This window comes from Sander vitreus, chromosome 8 (genome assembly GCF_031162955.1).
Source record: "Sander vitreus isolate 19-12246 chromosome 8, sanVit1, whole genome shotgun sequence".
Taxonomy (NCBI): Eukaryota; Metazoa; Chordata; class Actinopteri; order Perciformes; family Percidae; genus Sander; species Sander vitreus.
Genome location: NC_135862.1, coordinates 891,022 through 916,021, shown reverse-complemented (window position 1 = coordinate 916,021; position 25,000 = coordinate 891,022). Strand labels below are relative to the sequence as shown.

The 25,000-nt window shown below is 46.7% G+C and overlaps 1 protein-coding gene across 3 annotated transcripts in view; it reads right to left on the bottom strand.

Moving 5' to 3' along the window:
* ambra1b (autophagy/beclin-1 regulator 1b) overlaps window positions 1–25,000 on the bottom strand; it is a 36,636-nt gene that overhangs the window by 3,719 nt on the left and 7,917 nt on the right. For 2 of the 3 annotated variants that reach the window (XM_078256301.1, XM_078256299.1), the window contains exons 5-18: window positions 24,373–24,545; window positions 24,191–24,257; window positions 21,404–21,909; window positions 20,141–21,121; window positions 17,841–17,927; window positions 15,292–15,477; window positions 9,594–9,674; window positions 8,267–8,367; window positions 7,505–7,615; window positions 7,179–7,367; window positions 6,026–6,180; window positions 5,322–5,461; window positions 3,738–3,842; window positions 1,694–1,881 (exon numbers count right to left, since the gene is read on the bottom strand). In XM_078256301.1, coding sequence (XP_078112427.1) covers window positions 1,694–1,881; window positions 3,738–3,842; window positions 5,322–5,461; window positions 6,026–6,180; window positions 7,179–7,367; window positions 7,505–7,615; window positions 8,267–8,367; window positions 9,594–9,674; window positions 15,292–15,477; window positions 17,841–17,927; window positions 20,141–21,121; window positions 21,404–21,909; window positions 24,191–24,257; window positions 24,373–24,545 — 3,070 coding nt within the window. The remainder of the gene's footprint in view (window positions 1–1,693; window positions 1,882–3,737; window positions 3,843–5,321; window positions 5,462–6,025; window positions 6,181–7,178; window positions 7,368–7,504; window positions 7,616–8,266; window positions 8,368–9,593; window positions 9,675–15,291; window positions 15,478–17,840; window positions 17,928–20,140; window positions 21,122–21,403; window positions 21,910–24,190; window positions 24,258–24,372; window positions 24,546–25,000) is intronic. The other variant, XM_078256300.1, reaches the window with a different exon arrangement.

Below are 25,000 nucleotides of genomic sequence, written 5' to 3'. Positions count from 1 at the left end.
AGTAACATTAAAAACCTGCCTAGGCCTACAACATGGAGAACAGTGATGGAGCAGGTCACTGGAGGGAGAGGGAGGTGTTAGACCTAATCAGTGTATGGGGAGATACTTCAACTCAGTCAACACTAGAAGGATCATACCGTTACAGTCTCCTCCTCAGCACCTGCTCATTAATGTTACGGCTGCCATTACACAAACATTTAGAAATAAAAGCCAAATGCTGACTTCCTCCATCACCTCCCCAACGTTAGTGCAGCAGCGTGCTGCGTCTGATGTCATTGGTATTGGTCTTTAGCGCATGCGGGTCAGTTCGAAACCGCCAACAGTTGGAATCTGATATAGGCCACGTTTTAAAAGGTCATGTGAACAGACAAACAAAAAAATCAGATCTGAGCAAAAGAAATCTGAATTACCGTATTTTCTGGACTATAAGTCACTTCTTTTCATGCTTTGTCTGGTCCAGCAACTTATAGTCAGGTGCGACTTATATATCAAAATATATATAATGTAACATGTCTTTAAATGTTATTTCATGCTGAAAACATTACCGTCTACAGCCGCGAGAGGCGCTCTAGGCTTGTGAGGACTATATGCTGCTCCTAAAGACAACTGAGAAAGAAAAGAAGCTGCAGGAGACTGCAGGTAGTAAAACACGCAGCCGGAAACGGTCATCGAGCAGCAGAAGGAGAGTTTGGAGTGAGAGAGAAACTTGTGAGGGACTGGAGAAAAGGTTAGTCTTACTGCAATGAAGAAAACAAAGAAAGCTAGTCGCGCTGAAATCCAGATGGCCAGAGCTGGAGGAAGGAGTCCACAGATGGGTGCTTGAACAACGTGCTGCTGGGAGAGGCTCGTCAACAGAGCAGCTACGTTACGTTAACATAGAGGACACCTACCGTATTCAGCCCCTTGTTCTGGGGGCTGTTGGGTAGTTTAATAACTGTTAATGTGTTACGTTAACGTAGAGGACACCTACCGTATTCAGCCCCTTGTTCTGGGGGCTGTTGGGTAGTTTAATAACTGTTAATGTGTTACGTTAACGTAGAGGACACCTACCGTATTCAGCCCCTTGTTCTGGGGGCTGTTGGGTAGTTTAATAACTTGCCTTTCCAGATTAAATGTCTGTTCTTGGTCTTGGATTTTGTGAAATAAATGTCTAAATAAATGCGACTTATATATGGTTTTTTTCCTCTTCATGACGCATTTTTTGACTGATGTGACTTATACTCCGGAGCGACTTATAGTCCGGAAAATACGGTAAGCATGAAGACTTGGGGTGTGAACGTAGCCTTTGCACATGGTCCCAGCTCTGATTGCTACGCTGTGTTAATATGATTTGACTTTTCTTTGAGTGCCCAAACCTCTAACGGCTTCATAAGACACCAAAACATCAGCTGCAGTGTTCAAACTTTTCACAAGATTAGGTTATTTTACAGCTCTTTTCTCCGGAGCTTGGCAAATGTAATCCGCTACAAAAAAGGTTTATTTTTTTTAGTATAACTTAATGTTTTCATAATCAATGAGTATTCTTTTGTTGTTGTGATTCCTAACTTTCTATCCTTTTTTTTTAATTTCTTTTACAGACTTTAAAAGGTGTTTCACATGAAATAAATCAAACCTACATACAAGCCCATTTCTAAACGTGTGAACGGCGCCTTTAAAGAGTCCGTTTAACGGAGGCATTATAACGTTTCAGTACTTGACGCCAGCTGTGGGGCGCTGGGCTCCGGCAGCTCCCTCTCCGTTTGTGTCTCGGCGTTCTGCAGCTGGATGATTGGCGTCTGGGTTCCCTGTGATGTCACCGAGGGGGTGGGATGTCGGGGCTGAAGACCAATCGCGTTCATCAGACCCATGTCTCTGTCCAGTCTCCAGCCAGAGCGATTTGGACTAAAAGATGAATCACAGAAGCATAATTTCATTAGTTAGTGCAGCACAAACATCTAACATTAGTCCTTGTTGAGCCTGAACTTTGCCTGGTCTCTATTGTGTAATAATTCTTGTATAACCTCAACCCCGTGATCAAACTATCAAGTTATATACATCATATCAGGACGTGCATGCTGCAGGGACGCCACAAAACACAGATTTTACGCTTTTAAAAATTGTTCTCCCAAGTGTTGGCAATCAGGGGAAACAAAAAAAAACTCTGTAACTAACAAAAATACAGGTTTTCCCGCCAGGAAAGTCCATGTGTTGTGGAGGAAGGTCTGGTCTTACTTTACACACTTAGGCTGTTGCAGCTAGCTCAGGGGAGAGACTGTCTGACAGGCATAAAAGAGACTTCAGATACAGTATTAGGGGACCACTAAGGTCTATATAAAAGAGACTTCAGATACAGTATTAGGGGACCACTAAGGTCTATATAAAAGAGACTTCAGATACAGTATTAGGGGACCACTAAGGTCTATATAAAAGAGACTTCAGATACAGTATTAGGGGACCACTAAGGTCTATATAAAGAGACTTCAGATACAGTATTAGGGACCACTAAGGTCTATATAAAGAGACTTCAGATACAGTATTAGGGACCACTAAGGTCTATATAAAAGAGACTTCAGATACAGTATTAGGGGACCACTAAGGTCTATATAAAAGAGACTTCAGATACAGTATTAGGGGGACCACTAAGGCCTATATAAAAGAGACTTCAGATACAGTATTAGGGGACCACTAAGGTCTATATAAAAGAGACTTCAGATACAGTATTAGGGGGACCACTAAGGTCTATATAAAAGAGACTTCAGATACAGTATTAGGGGACCACTAAGGTCTATATAAAAGAGACTTCAGATACAGTATTAGGGGACCACTAAGGTCTATATAAAGAGACTTCAGATACAGTATTAGGGGACCACTAAGGTCTATATAAAGAGACTTCAGATACAGTATTAGGGGACCACTAAGGTCTATATAAAGAGACTTCAGATACAGTATTAGGGGACCACTAAGGTCTATATAAAGAGACTTCAGATACAGTATTAGGGGACCACTAAGGTCTATATAAAAAGAGACTTCAGATACAGTATTAGGGGACCACTAAGGTCTATATAAAGAGACTTCAGATACAGTATTAGGGGACCACTAAGGTCTATATAAAAGCATCCAAAAAGCAGCATGTCATAGGACCTTTAAGGTTTTAAAATGTTAAACAATGAGGCTCAAATGTTGAAATGCTGAGAACAGGACTTCAACAAACTGTTTGTTTGTTTGTGTGACAGAATGATATGATCTGTAACTGTGGAAACTAAAAATCTGATAATAAGTGGGGCTGGGTAGCGCCAGTGATTTCCTCAGTCGACTCCAGATTTAATTATATTTCTGACTGGATATCGATGAGGTCAGGGAAATGTCAGATCCAATCCTAGTTTATCGCGGATATAAAAAGAGAACAAATGAACAAATGCTGTAAATTGTACAAGTAAGAAGCATGTTTACACTAAGAACTGAGCCCCAAAGTCTCCATTCATGGTGAAAAGACATATGAAAACATCCATTTCTGGATTGTATTAATCTGTATCAGATCACCCTCCTCTTATATTAAGTTGTGTATGAGAAAAACGTTGAATATTTTTAGGAAATTGCACGCAGTAGTTCCCAATCTTTTTTCCTTGGCGCCCCCCGTACTTATGTCTAAGAAAAGCTCAACCTCAAACCAGATAAAGACTTGCGCCCCTCCTGTGATCTTTGCTGCCCCCCCTGAGGGGTCCCCGGACCCCAGGTTGGGAACCACTGTTTTAACTCACCCTGGTCTGTCAGAACCTCGAGTCCGGCTGGTTCCACTGTTGTTAACGGAGAACAACGGCTCGCTGCTCGACTCAGCTGGACTCTCACCATCGCTTCGGTAGAACCTGAACACACACACACACACACACACACACACAGACACACAGACACAAAAAGTTAATTGACTTCCTTTCAGGAAGCCTAAAAGCAGAGGCGGGACGTCTTCGTGGAATCTGTCGGACCGTGACCTCATTAGCAGCACTAATTGATCCTCTCCAGTTAACGCTCTTCCTGTTCACATCGAGCATCATGATAATCACGTCGTTACATTCTCCGTGTGGAGGAGTAGGAAGGGAAACCCAAACAACCAGGAGGACATCTGTGTCCATTCTAGGTCAGCCGCACCACTTTTCTTTCAGTTCGTGTGCAAGACGATCCAGGAGAGGATGCACAAAGTGACTAAATCTAATAATAGGTTATTAATAACTCAGCTTAACAGAGAAACAAAGGAGAACACGGTGCACGTTCATCAAGCATCTGTAAGAAGATTACTCCTAAAGGTCTTTGCACACCGGGGACGTTTATAAATGATTCCAAACTGTTTTTGTTTGGAGTGCTTTCACACAGAGCGTGAATCTTGCGCGGCGGTAACGTAACGTAATTCTTTCCTATAACAAAGTGGATTTTTCGGAGCTTTCGCACCGCGAATAAAGACATCAACCAATCACGTTGTGTTGTCTGCTTACGGGGGTCCTAATAGGACAACACGGTGTCTGATCCACAGACTGTATACACCTTATTCACCATACCTAGAGATTAACATGGTTGTATTTCAGTTAGTCTAATAGCTGGTTGGATTTACATTGAGAGATGATCTGATGGAAGAAGTATGTGGTGAAGGGTATGTGATGATGGGGGGGTATGGTGAAGGGTATGTGATGATGGGGGGGTATGGTGAAGGGTATGTGATGATGGGGGGGTATGGTGAAGGGTATGTGATGATGGGGGGGTATGGTGAAGGGTATGTGATGATGGGGGGGTATGGTGAAGGGTATGTGATGATGTGGGGGTATGGTGAAGGGTATGTGATGATGGGGGCGTATGGTGAAGGGTATGTGATGATGGGGGCGTATGGTGAAGGGTATGTGATGATGGGGGGTATGGTGAAGGGTATGTGATGATGGGAGGTATGGTGAAGGGTATGTGATGATGGGGGGGTATGGTGAAGGGTATGTGATGTGGGGGTATGGTGAAGGGTATGTGATGATGGGGGGTATGGTGAAGGGTATGTGATGAGGGGGGTATGGTGAAGGGTATGTGATGATGGGGGGGTATGGTGAAGGGTATGTGATGATGGGGGGGTATGGTGAAGGGTATGTGATGATGGGGGGGTATGGTGAAGGGTATGTGATGATGATAATTTTTCATTAAGATCAATTTTTGATTCCACTTCATGGGTTCATAAACGTATGAGTGTCACTGTATATAAAAAGTCGTTGCTATGGAGATGATACACCATCTTGTCGCATTGGTGTGAACTGGCAGCTTTCAGAACGGAGCATTACTGAGCATATATTAAAATGTGTGTTGGCTATCAGACTCACACAGGCCGGCAGATGACCAGGTCCCCCTTGTTGGTTCCGTACGCCAGACCCATCCCCGGGTCCGGCAGCCAGCGAGCTGAGTTGATGCTGACGTGGCGCCGCTGGTCTGGAGCCATCGGGTAAACCACGTTAAACACCATCTGAAACACACCGGTCAGTTAGATTAGCACACGCACACACACACACATGCACACACACACACACACACACACACACACACACACATGCACACAGGCAGATTCAACACACACACACACACACACAGGCAGATTCAACATATACACACACACACACACAGGCAGATTCAACACACACACACACAGGCAGATTCAACACACACACACACACACACACACGCAGATTCAACACACACACACACACACACACACACACAGGCAGATTCAACACACACACACACAGGCAGATTCAACACACACACACACAGGCAGATTCAACACACACACACAGGCAGATTCAACAAACACACACACACACACACACAGGCAGATTCAACAAACACACACACACACACACGCAGATTCAACACACACACACACACACACACACACACACAGGCAGATTCACACACACACACACACACACACACACACACACACACACACACGGTGTGTCATAAACAGCAACAGTTCTGTATTGTTGAACCGGTGTGTAATGAACTGTCAGTGCTGGCTGTTGCGTCTCACCCTGATGGAGGTCTCTCCTCCGTGGGGCTGTTGCAGGCGGAAGACTTGCGCCACCATGTGGTCGGTGGTGGGATGCAGCAGGATCCTGCGAGAGGCCAGGCCGACCATCACATAGCAGCCCATTGGAGACAAGCTAACGGAGATAGCATTCGGACCTGCCACAGGAGAAACATAACAAACCCTTTCATCACTACAATCTGACTGGGAACACACATTATTGGAATAATTTGTTTGCGTGTGTGTCTATGTGTGTGTGCCCCGAAATCCCCATCACCAAACCCACCAGACTCCATGTAAATAATCAGCACTTTTAGTGTGTATAGAGCCAGCATATTTCCACCAGACTCCATGTAAATAATCAGGACTTTTAGCGTGTATAGAGCCAGCATATCTCCACCAGACTCCATGTAAATAATCAGCACTTTTAGTGTATATAGAGCCAGCATATCTCCACCAGACTCCATGTAAATAATCAGGACTTTTAGCGTGTATAGAGCCAGCATATCTCCACCAGACTCCATGTAAATAATCAGGACTTTTAGCGTGTATAGAGCCAGCATATCTCCACATGTAAATGGGTGAATTAAGGGTTTATTTCAACCAAACCAGAGTGGTGATTGTTGGAACAGTGGAAAGATGAACCAAGACGGCTTTTGATAGTTTTATTTAGTTTCTGTCCACTTTGGATGAAGTGTGTTTTACGCTGAAGGTCCTGATTATTTACATGGAGTCACACACACACACACACACACACACACACACACACACGCCACTTCTGTTTACTGATAGCTAGCGTGTACCTCAGACTAATTAATTAGCTTGTAAGTGGAGATTTTTGACAAACAGGTAACGGAGTCTCAGTTCACCGTCCGGGAACCCCCCTGCCTCCACCTGCAGGTTGTCAACTGTGTGGTTTGGAATGAAAGGGAGAAAAACGGACGCCGAGTAACGTGGCGGATATCGCTCATATACTTCTTTTTTTGACGGCGCCTTAACTGCAAAGTGCTTTTTTTTAGCGTGCAATTAATTGATTTATTGACTATCGTGACAGGCCTACCTGTAGGGTAACATTACAGCTTGTTACTAACTGCTGCTGAACATTAGTCCTGTAGGGTAACATTACAGCTTGTTACTAACTGCTGCTGAACATTACCAAATCTCTTGGTGTAGAGCATCTCTCCCAGGTTGTGGGGAGCCAGAGAGTAAATGGCCAGGATGCCCTCGTCTGGAAAACCCCGCTGGCTGCTGGGAATGAAGACGGCCAACAGCTGACCGTCTGCAGAGATGTCGCAACTGGCGTCATTGTAGATTTTACAGTTTGGCACCAGGACGTTGACTGAGGCTAGAGAGGAGACACACAAACACAGATCAGATCTCTCTTCAGCATTTACCAACATTTTATTATCACTACGCCTCTAAAACAGCAGCTCGACATTGGAGTAGCCGACAGCAGAAATGTGTGAGGAGGAGTTGTCGTACCGTTGCTGATTTCCGGCAGGTCAAACTTGGTGAAGTCCCACCACTGCAGACGGTACGTGGTGTTAGCAATGTTGCTGGCGACCGCAGACTGGCCGTCCCCGATCGATGCCCCTGGAGCACAAAAGTAAAACACCGTCAATGTTAAATACAGAGGAGTGTGTGTGTGTGTGTGTGTGTGTGTGTGTGTCTGTGTGTGTGTGTGGGCATGTGTGTCTATGTGTGTGTGTGCCTGTGTGTGTGTGTGTGTGTGTGTGTGTGTGTGTTTCTGTGTGTGTGTGTGTGTGTGTGTGTGTGTTTCTGTGTGTGTGTGTGTATGTGTGTGTCTCTGTGTGTGTGTCTCTGTGTGTGTGTCTCTGTGTGTGTGTGTGTGTGTGTGTGTCTCTGTGTGTGTGTGTGTCTCTGTGTGTGTGTCTGTGTGTGTGTGTCTGTGTGTGTGTGTGTGTGTGTGTGTGTGTGTGTCTCTGTGTCTGTGTGTGTCTCTGTGTCTGTGTGTCTCTGTGTGTGTGTGTGTGTGTGTGTGTGTGTGTGTGTGTGTGTGTGTGTGTGTGTGTGTGTGTGTCTCTGTGTGTCTGTGTCTCTATGTGTGCTGTGTGTGTGTGTGTCTCTGTGTGTGTGTCTGTGTGTGTGTGTGTCTCTGTGTGTGTGTGTCTCTGTGTCTGTGTGTGTGTGTGTGTGTGTGTGTGTGTGTGTGTGTGTGTGTGTGTGTGTGTGTGTGTCTCTGTGTCTGTGTGTGTGTGTGTGTGTGTGTGTGTGTGTGTGTACCAGCGAGCACTCTGTTGACAGAGGAGTGTGTGGCGAGGCCGGGCTGCCCTCGTTCGTGGAAGATCCCGGCGTAGGGCAGGTACTCCGGGAGGAGGAAACGTCTGGAGGACGACAGGACACAACATTTAAAACCAAACCTGGACTGGAAGCTACAGCTGTGCAATGAATCCAAATCTTAATCGTGATTACAAGTTTTCCGCCTCCTGACGATCACAAAAACAAAGTAATCAAGAAATATTTGCACATTAAGTGTTATAGGTTAACTTGTAGTTTGTTTGAATGAGAGAGAAAGAGAAAAGTCATGTTAGTTGAAGGTGTTCTTTCTGCCTGCCCCTGTGACGTGTAATGTTAGACAGCCAATCACAGGCGTTCTTAGATCTTGGTCAGGGCTCGACATTAAGGCCTGTCCGGGACGAGTGGATGTTTTTGTAGGGAGAGTGGAAGAGAAATGGACTTGCCCCACTGGACGAGTTACAACTCAAACAAAATAAAAGGCCATGTTACTTCACGTCTATGTTACTGACTTGAAACTAATACATTTTTCCCCCATAATCTGTCGAACCAGCGTCCAACTCCGTCCCGCCGGGGGTAAGTGACGTTAGCTAGCTAGCGTCGGCAGCTGTGTACCTAGCAAGCATTAGCAGCATTTGTATCGGTTACGTAAATGGACTGTATTATAGCACTTTTACATAGTACAGGAACCATTCACCATTCACACACATTCATACGAGGCTGCCGTACAAGGTGCCACCTGCTCATCAGATAAACATTCACACACGTTTACCCTCCGATGTGCAACTCGGGGTTCAGTGTCTTGCCCAAAGACACTTCGACATGGGAGGGCAGGGCCAGGGATCGAACCACCAACCTTCTGATTGGCAGGCAACCGCTCTACCACTGAGCCACAGCCGCCCCTAACGTCCCTAACGTAGTTAAATATCAGCTAATATTGCACTGTAACGTATCTACACCTTTTAAAGGATGCCTCAAAAAGTTAATGTCGAGCCCTGTTGGTAGACGCATGCTGCATGCTGATTGGCTCCCTGACGCTGATAAGATTTTCGTCTTAGGTATTGAATGACGAGGCATTTTTCAATACTACAAGACTTTGGTACCCAGCCCTAAATAATCCTGATTTCAATATTGACTAAAATAATCATGATTTTTTCCATAATCGAGCAGCCGTACTACTTATGTCTGTTTAACTTCTGCACACATCATGTAAAACTGAAACGACATTAAACACAAGTTCATGTTTCCCAAGGGTGGTTGTAGACGGCGTTTAGGAAGAGGAGAGTTGGGAGGTTAGACCTTAGAGGTGACTCACCGTGGGACAAAGCGGCCGAGCGAGGGCGCAGACATCCTGGCGTTACGTGGAGTCCTGTGCCTCGCTCTGTCTCCAGTATCACTGGGAAAGAAAACACAACGGTGAGGATACACTGCTTTCATGAACAGTACAGGTTACAACTCCACAAAACCAGCATTTCTTTGTTGTTCTGTAAGTGCAGCACGACACTGAACCCCACGCAGGTGTCTGGTAGTTTAAGGCGAGACACGGCAGGCAAAAACATCATTTCATCAACATTTTTCACTGGTCACTTTTGAGATTTTGGGCTATTTGTCTTCAATAACACGTCTTCTTATAGACTTGTGGTGAAATAAAGTCTGAAATACACCTTTAGGTCTTTATTTTACTACACTTTGTCTGTTTGTCTTCTTCCTGTCTAGTTTGTTTGCTTTCTCTAATGTTCTAAATATTGGTCTTTTGAATGATTCATAATTAGTTTTGTTGTGTTGTGTTGTTGTGAACCAGTGCTGATGGGAGCCTGGTTGGTTATCTTCACCATCAGCTGACTGAGGGGACTGTTTTGTGGGGAAAGTAAGCTGGAGGCAGCAGCAAGTATGGCCTTCTCCACCTTGATGAAGGTGCCTCTGCCATGCTTTCTGTTATGGAGAAGTTGTGGCTTCAGAGTACAGTCGTGACGGTCAACTCAATGACAGAAACTGATATGCTCAGGATCTCGAAAGCTGAGAGCCAGCGTAAAACAAAGGCACAAGAGTCTGAGCACAGCTAACATACATATGGATATGGACATATATAGATATAAAAAAGCTGTGACATCTATCTATTGCTGGTCGTGTCCTGAGTCCATACAACTGTCCAGCGTGGGGTTTGTCTGCAACTTTGTGCATGATACGCCAATGTTAATTCATGGAGTTACTGCAGTTGTAGGCCTTATATGCCTGCCATTTTATTAAATAATACATTTTCATGAGCTTGAAATATTCTATATTATTATCACTAAAGGGCCTGAGCATTTATTCTGTATTTGAGCAATTTGTCCAATAGAAATCCACTATTTATATCTTTAAATGCTGTTTTCTCAAAATGAGTTTTTTGTCATTCTCCAGTATAAACATCTCAGCCTATGTAGCACCTATGTACACCAAACCTTCCAGTAATACACGTAGTAGTATTCTGAAGATATTTACAAAGGGATTTGTTAATACATCATTCCTGGCCTGATTTATGTCACATTTTAAGCAGAAAAACATGGCGAAAATCGATGTTTTAAGGATATGGACAGTGTATTTTGATTTCCTAGGTAATGAAAGCAGATATCCTGAAGTCCTTCTGGCTTCATCATATGTTCAGATCTACCAAAAATAGATGCAAAATCGCGCATATTTAATGAGAAAATGCCTAATTTGCATAATTAAACATACACATTTCAAAAACTTGTAATACTTTTTAATATACTTGTGTTAAGTAATCAACTGAGGACGTTTCATGGAGATATCTATTATTTAAACAGCCTGTTCACCTGTAGTGTCTCGCCTTAAGACCGACGCTCCCGGATTTTACAACCGACCATCATGGCGTCTCGTTCAGAATACGATCTCGTATTTTACGAAGATAGTTCATCGAAACGTTTCTGAAAACATCTGAAGAGAGAAACAGGCCGTGCAGCTGCTGAATCTGTCTTCATTTCAGATCAACAAAGGTCAGTTTAAAAGACTTTCATCAGATTTTGAGCGGCTGTTTGTCACGCTAACACATAAGTGCACTGATTCGCTAGTCAAGGGCTAGCACTCCACCAATCAGATGGGTCATTAAGTCCTGACTGCCCGCCCTCCGACCCAGCAAGTCAGGTCGGCCCAAATGAAAGCCGACGGCTCCTCCGACGGACGACAGCACAGAACACACCAAACGGACTCGAGTCAGCGACCTCGCCAGACTGTCAGACGGCCGATTATCAGCTCGGTGTGTCAGGACCTTTAGCCCAAAGGGTCTTACAAACGTCGATGCTGCAATCATATATATATGGCATCATCAGCCTGTGACCTTCAGCACTCACTGGATCGGTTCGCAGCCGAGCGGCTGGGATGAGGATCAGCACCTCTAAATCGGAGGCCATGGTTCTCAGCAGGAAACCGATGGAGTGCCTTCTCCAGGTAGGGAATGAGTCCTTACCCCAAGTGAAGGAGTTCAAGTACCTTGGGGTCTTGTTCGCGAGTGAGGGGACAATGGAGCGGGAGATTGGTCGGAGAATCGGCACAGCAGGTGCGGTATTACATTCAATTTATCGCACCGTTGTGACGAAAAGAGAGCTGAGCCAGAAGGCAAAGCTCTCAATCTACCGGTCAGTTTTTGTTCCTACCCTCACCTATGGTCATGAAGGCTGGGTCATGACCGAAAGAACAAGATCCAGGGTACAAGCGGCCGAAATGGGTTTCCTCAGGAGGGTAGCTGGTGTCTCCCTTAGAGATAGGGTGAGAAGCTCAGTTATCCGTGAGGAGCTCGGAGTAGAGCCGCTGCTCCTTTGCGTCGAAAGGAGCCAGTTGAGGTGGTTCGGGCATCTGGTAAGGATGCCCCCTGGGCGCCTCCCTAGGGAGGTGTTCCAGGCACGTCCAGCTGGGAGGAGGCCTCGGTGGAGACCCAGGACTAGGTGGAGGGATTATATCTCTAACCTGGCCTGGGAACGCCTCGGGATCCCCCAGTCGGAGCTGGTTAATGTGGCCCGGGAAAGGGAAGTTTGGGGTCCCCTGCTGGAGCTGCTACCCCCGCGACCCGACCCCGGATAAGCGGATGAAGATGGATGGATGGATATATATATATATATATATATAGACCTGAATGCCCTGACTGCAAAGTGTTTTATATAGGAAGAACAAAGTTTGCAGGACAGATTGGCTGAACATAAATATGCAATCTGCTCGGGCAACATGAACTATCCTATGGCGAGGCACTACAGGCAACGCCATAAAGGTGACCCATCTCCTGTACAGGCATGTGGGATTGACCACTGTCAATCACGAGTGCATGATACTAGGGATGCACCGACCCGACTTCTTCAGTCCCGATACCGAAGCCTGGGCTTTGTGTATCTGTCGATACCGATCAGATACCGTTGTTGTCTTAATAATACACTGTATACCTTCCACCTTATACATTCCTTCCACCATGTAGAAGAGACTAAAGGAACCAGACTTTCCTAACTAAACAGTACTTTCCTAACTCAATATCGGGACCGATATCCGATCTTAATATCGGATTGGCGCACCCCTACGAGGCACTACAGGGAACACCATAATAGTGACCCATCTACTGTACAGGCCTTTGGGACTGACCATATACCACTCTCACTAAGGAAAGGGGACAGGCAAAAACAACTAAACCAGAGAGAACGTTTCTGGATTGACAAACTGCAGGCCACTAGATGCCCGGGCCTGAACGTAGATTTTCGTGTCTTCCTGTAAACCATACCCTTTATTTTTAACATGTGTTGTAGTGATGCATGCATTGTATGTAACCTTTGTGTGTAGTCTCAAAAGCTCTGTTCTATTAAGTGCCAAGGAGGACATCTAGTGGTCCTTGTATAATACTACAACCCTAAACCTGCCTCTGCCAAATGGTGGCTTCTGATTGGTGGTTTGAAAGCTTATAAGAAAGTCTTTTCCTGTTTGAAAACTGTTGACTCCCTGACGAAGGCTTGTATGCCGAAACGCGTCAACGTTTTTTTAAAGGTTTAAGATGACCAAGCTTTCAGATTTTTTTGCTATATATATATATATATATATATATATATATATATATATATATATATATATATATATATATATATATATATAATTGTCTCATCCAAAGAGCTGTGTTTCCCTTCAGCTACTGTTTTGACAGAACACCAGCGTTTAATCATCTTTATGTAAAGCAAACAGCTTCTCTTTCTCTTCCTGTCCCAGTCAGCTACATCAGATGAGGCGCAGTATACTGTTAAATAGTTTAACCATGTAGGACACGTGTGTAATGGAAATGTATCGGTTATACTGTTGCTTAATCTTTCTTATAAATCTGCAGTTTCTACTTTTACACAAATGTCTAGACAGAGTGTACTGATATTGGGTTTCTGCTGAACCCTACGCTGTCACTCCGCGCTACGCTGGTCGCCGTAATGACGGCGCCGTTGATTACAGGAAGGTGTTTACGTAGGTGGAGCTTCAATGCAGCAGGCTGAGAGGAAGTGGAAATGGAACTGGTGAGCAGAAAAAGGGTTGTTTGGCAGTACTTTCAGTCAAAAGAAGGCCATTCAAGTCCAGCTACATGTTCAATCTGCAATGCTGATTAGTCTGGTGGTGGCGAGGACCCTAAACAATACACAACATCACCGCTGTTACAACATCTGGTCTGAAACATCTGGAAGAATACGAGCTGAGCATGAAGGAATCTACAGACAGCAGCCAGAATGCAGCAACTTCAGGTACGGCAAAGGAAGGACAGTCACTGTTTACTTCATTAATGTGTTGACTGTGTTCATGGACTGAGGACGGGACGAGGACTCAGCAGAACCTCAACCAGGGGGTTCAGGACTCAGCAGAACCTCAACCAGGGGGTTCAGGACTCAGCAGAACCTCAACCAGGGGGTTCAGGACTCAGCAGAACCTCAACCAGCAGAACCCCAGAAATCTGGATTCAGTGCATCCCCTAGTATACATGCACTTTTGACCCTGCTCATACCACAAGTTGTTTGTTCCTCTTCGATGACCACAAAGCTGGTTCAAACAGTCTCCCCCTAACCTTCCAGTTCTGTCACATTCAGGCCTTTACTGCCCAGCAACATTAGCTCAGAAGTACCTTCAGCTTTCTACTTCCTTTGCTCATTCTCTCAGACTCTTCTGTGATGAACTGAACCTTCGTTGTGCAAAGACTAAAGACTCAAAAGACTGTAGACTGAAGCCTTATTCCAGATGTCATCCTATGTGGTAGATATTCCGTCACACGTGTCAACTCGAGGCCCCCGCACCAAATCCGGCCCCTCGCAAAAAAGTAGTCAAAAAATGTTTGCATTTCAGAACCTTAGGAAATGGAAAGCGGCCAACATGAACACACACGCCTATTAACACGATAATAAAGCCGTAAAGTAGACTATCTTTCAGCTCAGGACAGCTCCACTTCTCACAGATACAGACAGGATTGGAGATGAGAAGATTAACTGACACGTAATCCCGTTCAGCTGCTGGAACCATCTGCTCTGGTGGTGGATGTCGATGCACTGGGATCATTAGGTTTTGCTTTTTTAATAACAAATCTGTCCATTATAGTCTCACTCTGATTACCTAATGCACATGCACGCACTGTATAGTGGGGGGATGGAGGGGGGTCACTAAAGAGGCGTTTTCATCCGAGAGACGCTGTGATTGGTGGATAGGATATGGAGCAGGGGACTGACAGAGACATAACCAATCACACTATGACAGACGCTCCACTTAGCACCAAGTGCAATGTTTAACTGTAAATGAATGGAGACTACTGGCAGTCTGGCACACGGGGGTGCTCAGGATTTGACTTTTTTAAGGGTTTGTGTCGACCAAACTGTAAGTAAGAAAGCTATATGATACATGCAGTAACACAGTCAAACAGATTGGACTTTTTGGATTAAATAAAAGCATGTCAAACTCTACACGTCTGGCCCTTCGTGCGGTTGAGTTTGACACCGCTAATGTCGGAGATACAAACTGAAACTTACTCCAGCTCTTCAAAGTCCACGTCGCTGTTGTCCATGGAGCTGGACGGGTTGCTGGCGGGGCTGTCCGATGAAGACGACATGGCCCGCAGGCGGTTCTGCTGATAGCGGAGCGAGCGCTGGCGAATGCTGTCCCGCCGCGAGAGATACTGGATCATCCTCTGGGCGTAGTACGCAGCTGGAGAAAGCCTGGGCAGCACAGAGGACCAGCTCAGGTTCATTATTACAACCACAGCAAAGGAGGCGTGACCGTGGGTACATTAAAGGAAACGACAGTAGCGTTCACGTATACAGACAGGCGCCGTCTTGGGAAGACAGTAGCGTTCACGTATACAGACAGGCGCCGTCTTGGGACGACAGTAGCGTTCACGTATACAGACAGGCGCCGTCTTGGGACGACAGTAGCGTTCACGTATACAGACAGGCGCCGTCTTGGGAAGACAGTAGCGTTCACATATACAGGCAGGCGCCGTCTTGGGAAGACAGTCACGACCAGTCGAACGACAAATGCCGTGCAACCAGGTAACATGGCTCAAGCACGGCGTTCGTGGTTCGACTGGTCGTGACCGTCTTCCCAAGACGGCGCCTGCCTGTATACGTGAACGCTACTGTCTTTATAAACTCTCTTTTTAATGAACTGTCTGTACGCTTACGAAGTTCTCAATGCTTCGGTTTACATGTAGGGACCCTCACTATGCCACCGATGAAGTGTGGTGATATTTTGAGCCTTTTTAGTGGTATAAATAGAGATTTATTTTTACTTTATCCTCTGCCCCGACGACTAGCGTTAAGCTAATCCGCGGTTTTCGCTAGCTTGTTTCAAGCTAGAGACACATTCGATTAGCATGAAAACATATCCCAGAGAACGGTCGACTCTGTACCCATGTGTTATTAATCCCTAGGTTCATTTTGCGCCAGATTTGTCCTTTAAAAAAGGTCCCATGGCATGAAAATGTCCCTTTATGAGGTTTTTTAACATTAATATGCGTCCCCCCAGCCTGCCTATGGCCCCCCAGTATCTAGAAATGGTGATAGGTGTAAACCGAGCCCTGGGTATCCTGCTCTGGCTTTGAGAAAATGAAAGCTCAGATGGGCCGATCTGGAATCTTCCCTTTATGACGTCATAAGGGGAAAGGTTACCTCCCCTTTCTCTGCTTGGCCCACCCAGAGCATTTGGCCCCCCCCATGAGAGAGAGAGAGACATCATGGCTTTGAAACAAGCAAAGTGTCAGTTGGTCAAGGCCACACCCCCACCCTCCACCTTGCCCCCCCCCCCTCTCCTCCTCAATAGCATTTAAAGCTACAGACACAGAAATGGCACATCCTAAGGAAAGCTCATTGTGGGACTGGTTCTAGTGGCTGTAATTCTGGACCAAGGCTGAATTTCGGGAAAGAGACTTCAGATACAGTATTAGAGGACCACTAAGGTCTATATAAAAGAGACTTCAGATACAGTATTAGGGGACCACTAAGGTCTATATAAAAGAGACTTCAGATACAGTATTAGGGGACCACTAAGGTCTATATAAAAGAGACTTCAGATACAGTATTAGGGGACCACTAAGGTCTATATAAAGAGACTTCAGATACAGTATTAGGGACCACTAAGGTCTAATATAAAAGAGACTTCAGATACAGTATTAGGGACCACTAAGGTCTATATAAAAGAGACTTCAGATACAGTATTAGGGACCACTAAGGTCTATATAAAAGAGACTTCAGATACAGTATTAAGGGACCACTAAGGCCTATATAAAAGCATCCGAAGAGCACCATGTCATGGTACCTTTAAGCGTGTTACCAGGGACACACCTGGTTGAATAAAGGCAAAATAAAGAAGTAAAACATGAGTGTACCTGGCTGAATCGGGGTAAATGTGTCGGCTTAGTCTTGGCCGAAAAAATTGCCCTTGAACACACCGCAAAGACATTACATTCTGCGCCTGCATGAGAGGAATAACTCTCCGTGCCAGCAGGCGTCGTTCAGACGGGATGAGAAACATAATGACACGCCACATTGCGACAGCTATGTCAGGTCAAAAGATACAGGAAATGTATTTACTGTTACATTACGTTTAAGGTTATCCACGGAAGATTACCGCTAGGGCTGCTGATATGAGGAAAATATCTAATTGCGATTATTTTGATAATCAGCATATGTACCATACAAAGATTTACAGGGAAGGGGAGAGAAAGAGAGAGAGAGGGGATGACACGCAGAAAAGGGCCGCAGGTCGGATTCAAACCTGGGCCGCTGCAAAGGACTCAGCCTGCATGGGGCGCACGCTCTTACTGGTGAGCTAGAGGTCGCCCCCCTGTCTATCTGTAGGAGAGGATTTATAGGCCGGGACGTCTCTGCAGCTCCACACTACTTCATTCAGAACGGTTTGACACATATTTTGCCATTAACAAATATTGCACTGGTCCATATTGTGATTTAAAACTTCAATGGCTTTTCCAAAACGTTCAAGGATTTGACGACTTTTCCAGGTTTTCCTTGACGATCTCAAAAGGGACAACCCTGGTTAGATAAAGAGTAAAACAGGAGTGTACCTGGCTGGATCGGGGTAAATGGGGTGGTCTCTGGATCCTGACATGTCATAGCGAGACAGCGATAACAGAGAGGATTCCAACAGTCGCCTGTATGCAAGAAACAAGTGTTATAAGAGAGATAGTTACTGAACTAGTTACTTACCCTGTGGCTTACAGACAACGCTTGTCAGCCATAAAGGTTGACATGCTGTGAAACAAAGATGTCAAACTTGCCCCAAAACAACAAGACCCACAGAGCCCATTCTGAGCCGGCAAGCTAACGTGTTAGACGTTTTGTTTCCAAACAACTGACTGATTCGCCGCCGGAGCTCGGATGTTAAAGGACAAATCCGGTGCAAAATGAACCTAGAGGTTAATAACAGATGTATAACCACTCTGTCGTTCTCTGGGACATGTTTTCATGCTAATCTAATGTGTTTAGAGCTTGAAACAAGCTAGCACAGACTGCTGATTAGCTTACAACGCTAGTATTCAGGGCACAGGGACATCTGTTATTAACCTCTAGGTTCATTTTGCGCCGGAATGTCCTTTAAGGCCAAAGCTGCACACCAAGAAACCCAAGCACTGACGTGAACAGAAACTGTCACTTTTTTACATCCTGTTTGGTATCTAACTGTTCGCCGACTGTCAAGACTTTGATTACACACCAGAAGCTCCGCCCCCAATGTTTGACACCAGTTTTGATTGGCCGCAGCAACTAACTCGCTCGTTGTAATCGTTTACAGAACGCAGATCTGAAGAAGCAGCTCCACGAACTTCAAGCCAAGATCACAGCGCTCAGTGAGAAGCAGGTAGGTTACACACACACACACACACACACACACACAGAGACACACACACAGAGACACACACACACAGAGAGAGAGAGACACACACACATATACATATACACACACACACACACACAGAGACACACACACACACAGAGAGAGAGACACACAGAGAGAGACACACACACACACATATATATATACACACACACACACATATATACACACACACAGAGACACATACACTCACACAGGGACACACACACACACACACACACACACACACACACACACACACACACACAGGGACACACACACACACACACAGACACACACACACTCTCACACAGACACACACACACACACATCACACACACACACAGAGACACACACACACACACACACACACACTCACACAGGGACACACACACTCTCACACAGGGACACACACACACACCTCACACACACACACACACACTCTCACACACACACTCACACAGGGACACACACACACACACACACACAAGGGACACACACACACACACACAGGGACACACACTCACACAGGGACACACACACCCTCTCACACAGGGACACACACACACACACATCACACAGGGCACACACACACACTCTCACAGGGACACACACACACACACTCTCACACAGGGACACACACACACACACTCACACAGGGACACACACACCCACTCTCACGGGGACACACACTCACACAGGGACACACACACACACACACACACAGGGACACACACACACACACACACACAGGGACACACACACACACACACAGGGGACACACACACACTCACACAGGGGCACACACACACACACACACACACTCACTCACACAGGGACACACACACACACACTCACACAGGGACACACACACACACTCTCACACACACACACTCTCACACAGGGACACACACACACACTCTCTCACACAGGGACACACACACACTCTCACACAGGGACACACACACACTCTCACACAGAGACACACACACACTCTCACACAGGGACACACACACACTCTCACACAGGGACACACACACACTCTCACACAGGGACACACACACACTCTCACACAGGGACACACACACTCTCTCACACAGGGACACACACACACACTCTCACACAGGGACACACACACACACACACTCTCACACAGGGACACACACACACTCTCACACAGGGACACACACACACTCTCACACAGGGACACACACACACTCTCACACAGGGACACACACACACTCTCACACAGGGACACACACACACACTCTCACACAGGGACACACACACACACTCTCACACAGAGACACACACACACACACATACAATTATGCGATCACATGATCATGTTTTTCTGGAGGGACTGATCATTTGTAAGGGCGTACTCACACTGGCGTACTCTGTAGTGTCTCAGCTTAAATGTCAGACTTTTTAAACCCGTTTAAGACCCCGTAAGTAGCCTGCATTAGCCACTGACAATGTAAGAGATCCTACCTCCGCAGGGAGTCCTCGTCTGGGGGGTCAACAGGCATTTCTTGGCTTAAGGCCTCCGATGGCTCTGCCGATCTGACGGGCGCCGCTGCCTGCCGGTACACCCGCTCCCACTGTGCGGTGTCCTGGTTGTACACCAGGCCCACCGTCTGCTCCCCGGGCTGGTGGCTGGGGGACGGGGCGATGGGGAAGGCCCCGGGGGTAGGCGGCTGCTCGCTGGGCTCCGGCAGGGGCGCCCTCCTCTCCGGCGGCTCGGCTTCTAGCGTCCTACCACCCTCCTCGGGTTGCCACGGGGACGCAGACGAAGCAGGGAAGGAGGGGGAGGAAGAGGAGGGCTCCAGAGGGGAGGCAGACACGGAGGAGGTCTGGCTGGTTCGCTCCCAGCGCTGAGAGTCGTGGTTGAAGGTCAGCAGGTTATGGCATGCACGACAGCGGTTCAAATGTCCACGAGACGCCGGCGGTGGGGGCGGGTTGTTCTCCAGCGTGTTGTGCGGGGCAGGAGGAGGCGGGAGAGGAGGCTGGTAGTGGATGATAGTAGGGGAGGATGTGGAGGAAGAAGAGGACGGCCCAGGACGCTCAGGGTCCATGTTGTTGTTCAGCAGCTCTTGGCTGGGCTCCTGGCCCCCTAGTGGCGGCTCCAGGTCCTGCATGCGGTCGAACTCCATGAAGTAGCGGCTGAGGTTGCACTGCAGCACGTTGCGGAAGGACGCCGTGTTGCTGCGAGAGCCGTCCCAGAACGGGTGATGGCCGCTGCTGGTGCCAGCAGCGTCTCGGGCGCCGGGCTCGCCCTGCTGCGGGAACCCCCGGCCTTCGGAGGCGGAGGTGTAGACGGGCGAGTGGGAGGATCCGTCCTGCTGACGGAGGACCGACAGGAGGCTGATGGAGGAGGACGAGGTTCTGGGAGGCAGCATCCCCGGACCGACCCCTCCCTCACGCATACTCAGCAGGTTACGAGTCCAATCAGGTCCAGGCCTGGAGGCCGGGCTGAAACGAGTCATAGATAGGTGGTCAACTGTGTGTGTGTGTGTGTGTGTGTGTGTGTGTGTGTGTGTGTGTGTGTATATATATATATATATGTGTGTGTGTGTGTGTGTGTGTGTGTGTGTATATATATATATGTGTGTGTGTGTGTGTGTGTATGTGTGTGTGTGTGTGTGTGTGTGTGTGTGTGTGCCTCTCTGTGTGTGTGCGTGCCTCTCTGTGTGTGTGCCTGTCTCTGCCTGTCTCTCTGTGTGTGTGTGTGTGTGTGTGTGTGTGTGTGTGTACCTGGAGGTGGAGTGCTGCTCGGTGCTGCTCGGTGTGGGGGCGTTTAGAGAAGTTCCTGCGCTGTAGTAGACTGAGGTAAAGGCGGAGGGTCGCTCCGACGGCTGCCTGGGCTCCGTACGCGCCGAAGAGAACGTGGAAGCCGGCGAAGGCTGCGGGGGATCGGAGGCGGTCGCATCGCCGCCCAGCGAAGGGTTGCGATTGGCTGAGCAGCGACTGCACAGACAGACCATGCCCAGGTGCTGTGTGCAGCCCGGGAACGGAGGCCCGCGCTCAGACGTTGGGTACTGGGCCAGAGGCATGCTGGGAGATTCTCCTACACCGCTCCCGTTGTCACCGAGAGGGCGCGACTGCTCGCCCGCCGTCTGAGCCCCCGGGCGAGACGACAGGATGTGCAGGAAGTTGTGGAGGATGGGCGTGCGGCGAACTGGCTGCGAAGGCAGGAAGGAGCGCTGGCGGAAGTGAGGCATCTCGACGCTGTCCATGGGAACCTCCGAGTCCTCCTCGTTCTGAAAAGAGAGTCAACGGCTCAGTGTTTTCAACCTGGACTCCATGTTTGTGTGTCTGATGGGAACAACAATCTCTGAAACTGGTCCAGTATTAAACAAAAACCAAGCTGTAATGTTACCCTACAGGACTAATGTTCAGCAGCAGTTAGTAACAAGCTGTAATGTTACCCTACAGGACTAATGTTCAGCAGCAGTTAGTAACAAGCTGTAATGTTACCCTACAGGACTAATGTTCAGCAGCAGTTAGTAACAAGCTGTAATGTTACCCTACAGGACTAATGTTCAGCAGCAGTTAGAGTCACTAAAAGGTCTGTTGTTGCTGCTGACAGACTCAGATTATTATTCTAAGTGTCTGACAACATTATGGGATGGATCCCTACAGAGATAGACCTTTTAGTTAAAGAGGAAGATCCTTTTAGTTTAACATGAAACAGCCCCAAAATCACCATCACCAAACCCACCAGACTCCATGTAAATAATCAGGACTTTTAGCGTGTATAGAGCCAGCATATCTCCACCAGACTCCATGTAAATAATCAGGACTTTTATCATCGTAAAACACACTTCATTCAAAGTGGACAGAAACTAAATCAAACTATCAAAAGCCGTCTTGGATCATCTTTCCACTGTTCCAACAATCACCACTCTGGTTTGGTTGAAATAAACCCTTAATTCACCCATTTACATATGGAGATATGCTGGCTCTATACACGCTAAAAGTCCTGATTATTTACATGGAGTCTGGTGGAAATTTGCTGGATCTATACACGCTAAAAGTCCTGATTATTTACATGGAGTCTGGTGGAAATATGCTGGCTCTATACACGCTAAAAGTCCTGATTATTTACATGGAGTCTGGTGGAGATATGCTGGCTCTATACACGCTAAAAGTCCTGATTATTTACATGGAGTCTGGTGGAAATTTGCTGGATCTATACACACTAAAAGTCCTGATTATTTACATGGAGTCTGGTGGAAATATGCTGGCTCTATACATGCTAAAAGTCCTGACACAAAACGACAGTTGGCGTGTTTATTGCTAAGGCCACAGGGTCAAAATTAAATGATTTATTAAAAATGTAATGACAATAACTTATTTCACCAGTAAATTCCTGTTAACCAACTACTGGATGGGAAAAGGGGATTTTACAACAACATTGAATGCACCACGAGGCGAGGCTGTGTTGTTCTTCAGACAGCGGCAGCAGCAGACTGTTGGATCCTCTACAGTGACATACAGACACACTTTACACCGTTTAGCTGTCAGCATTTTAACCGTGTTTACTCCAGCTGCTAGCTAACGGTAGGCTAACGTTACCTGCTGTCGACTGTAGTGTTAACTAGCTAACGGTAGGCTAACGTTACCTGCTGTCGAGTGTAGTGTTAACTAGCTAACGGTAGGCTAACGTTACCTGCTGAGTGTAGTGTTAACTAGCTAACGGTAGGCTAACGTTACCTGCTGTTGAGTGTAGTGTTAACTAGCTAATAGTAGGCTAACGTTTCCTGCTGTTGAGTGTAGTGTTAACTAGCTAACGGTAGGCTAACGTTACCTGCTGTCGAGTGTAGTGTTAACTAGCTAACGGTAGGCTAACGTTACCTGCTGTTGAGTGTAGTGTTAACTAGCTAACGGTAGGCTAACGTTACCTGCTGAGTGTAGTGTTAACTAGCTAACGGTAGGCTAACGTTACCTGCTGAGTGTAGTGTTAACTAGCTAACGGTAGGCTAACGTTTCCTGCTGTCGAGTGTAGTGTTAACTAGCTAATAGTAGGCTAACGTTTCCTGCTGTTGAGTGTAGTGTTAACTAGCTAACAGTAGGCTAACGTTACCTGCTGTTGAGTGTAGTGTTAACTAGCTAACGGTAGGCTAACGTTACCTGCTGTCGAGTGTAGTGTTAACTAGCTAACGGTAGGCTAACGTTTCCTGCTGTTGAGTGTAGTGTTAACTAGCTAACGGTAGGCTAACGTTACCTGCTGAGTGTAGTGTTAACTAGCTAATAGTAGGCTAACGTTACCTGCTGTCGAGTGTAGTGTTAACTAGCTAACGGTAGGCTAACGTTACCTGCTGAGTGTAGTGTTAACTAGCGTCCCATGCGGCGATGTTTCAGTTGCCTCTAACGTCCGTTTGCGGAGCATCAGAGAGAAGCGCAGGTATTTAAGTGGCCGAAAAGCGACCAGTTTGTAGGTATGAGGGATCCTTTCCATAATGTTGTCAGACACTTAGAATAATAATCTGAGTCTGTCAGCAGCAACAACAGAACTTTTACACAGTCATCAGTGCTCACCTGCTGATTGGACGGATTCACGATCGCCGTCAGTAGGTTGTGACCAAGAGGGTCAAACCTCACCAACCTGAAAGGAACACATGTAAAAATGAATGACAAAAGAAAAGCCCTAAGTTCTGCTAATGTGTTCACATTGTTAACTCTTAAAGTCCCCGATGCGGCAGCGGCACGGCCCAACCCACCGGACTCTCTCCGTGTCGCTGCCCGTCTTGACCACGGCGAAGGGCTCCGGCCGGCTCCAGTCCCAGAAGTGCAGCTCGTTGTTGGTGGCGATGAGGAGGAGCTGAGCGCTCGGGTGGAAGGCCAGGGAGGCGATGGCCACGTTGCTCTCTGTGAACCAACTCTCACTGCCGCCCTGCAGGAACAACACACCGTTATCACCGCAGGTTTACACAGGTTACGTTGAGGAAGAAAAGGCAAAAAAACGGCAAAAAGGCGACAAAAAAATTGACTAAAAAACGTGACAAAAACATCCAAAAAAGCGTCTTTGGAACACGCCCAGTTTTGATGATTGTAAACATCAACGTTATCGATCTATATTTCCGCGCCCAGATGTTCAAGTGCGCTTGGACGTTTCCGACCACACTTGAAGGCACGTCTTTTAGTCTAGTCTTGTCTTTTGTCTTAGTCTAGTCTTAGTCTAGTCTTACGTCTTTTAGTCTTAGTCTAGTCTTATGTCTTAGTCTAGTCTTACGTCTTTTAGTCTAGTCTTACGTCTTTTAGTCTTAGTCTAGTCTTATAGTCTTAGTCTAGTCTTACGTTTTACGTCTTTTAGTCTAGTCTTAAGTCTTTTAGTCTAGTCTAGTCTTA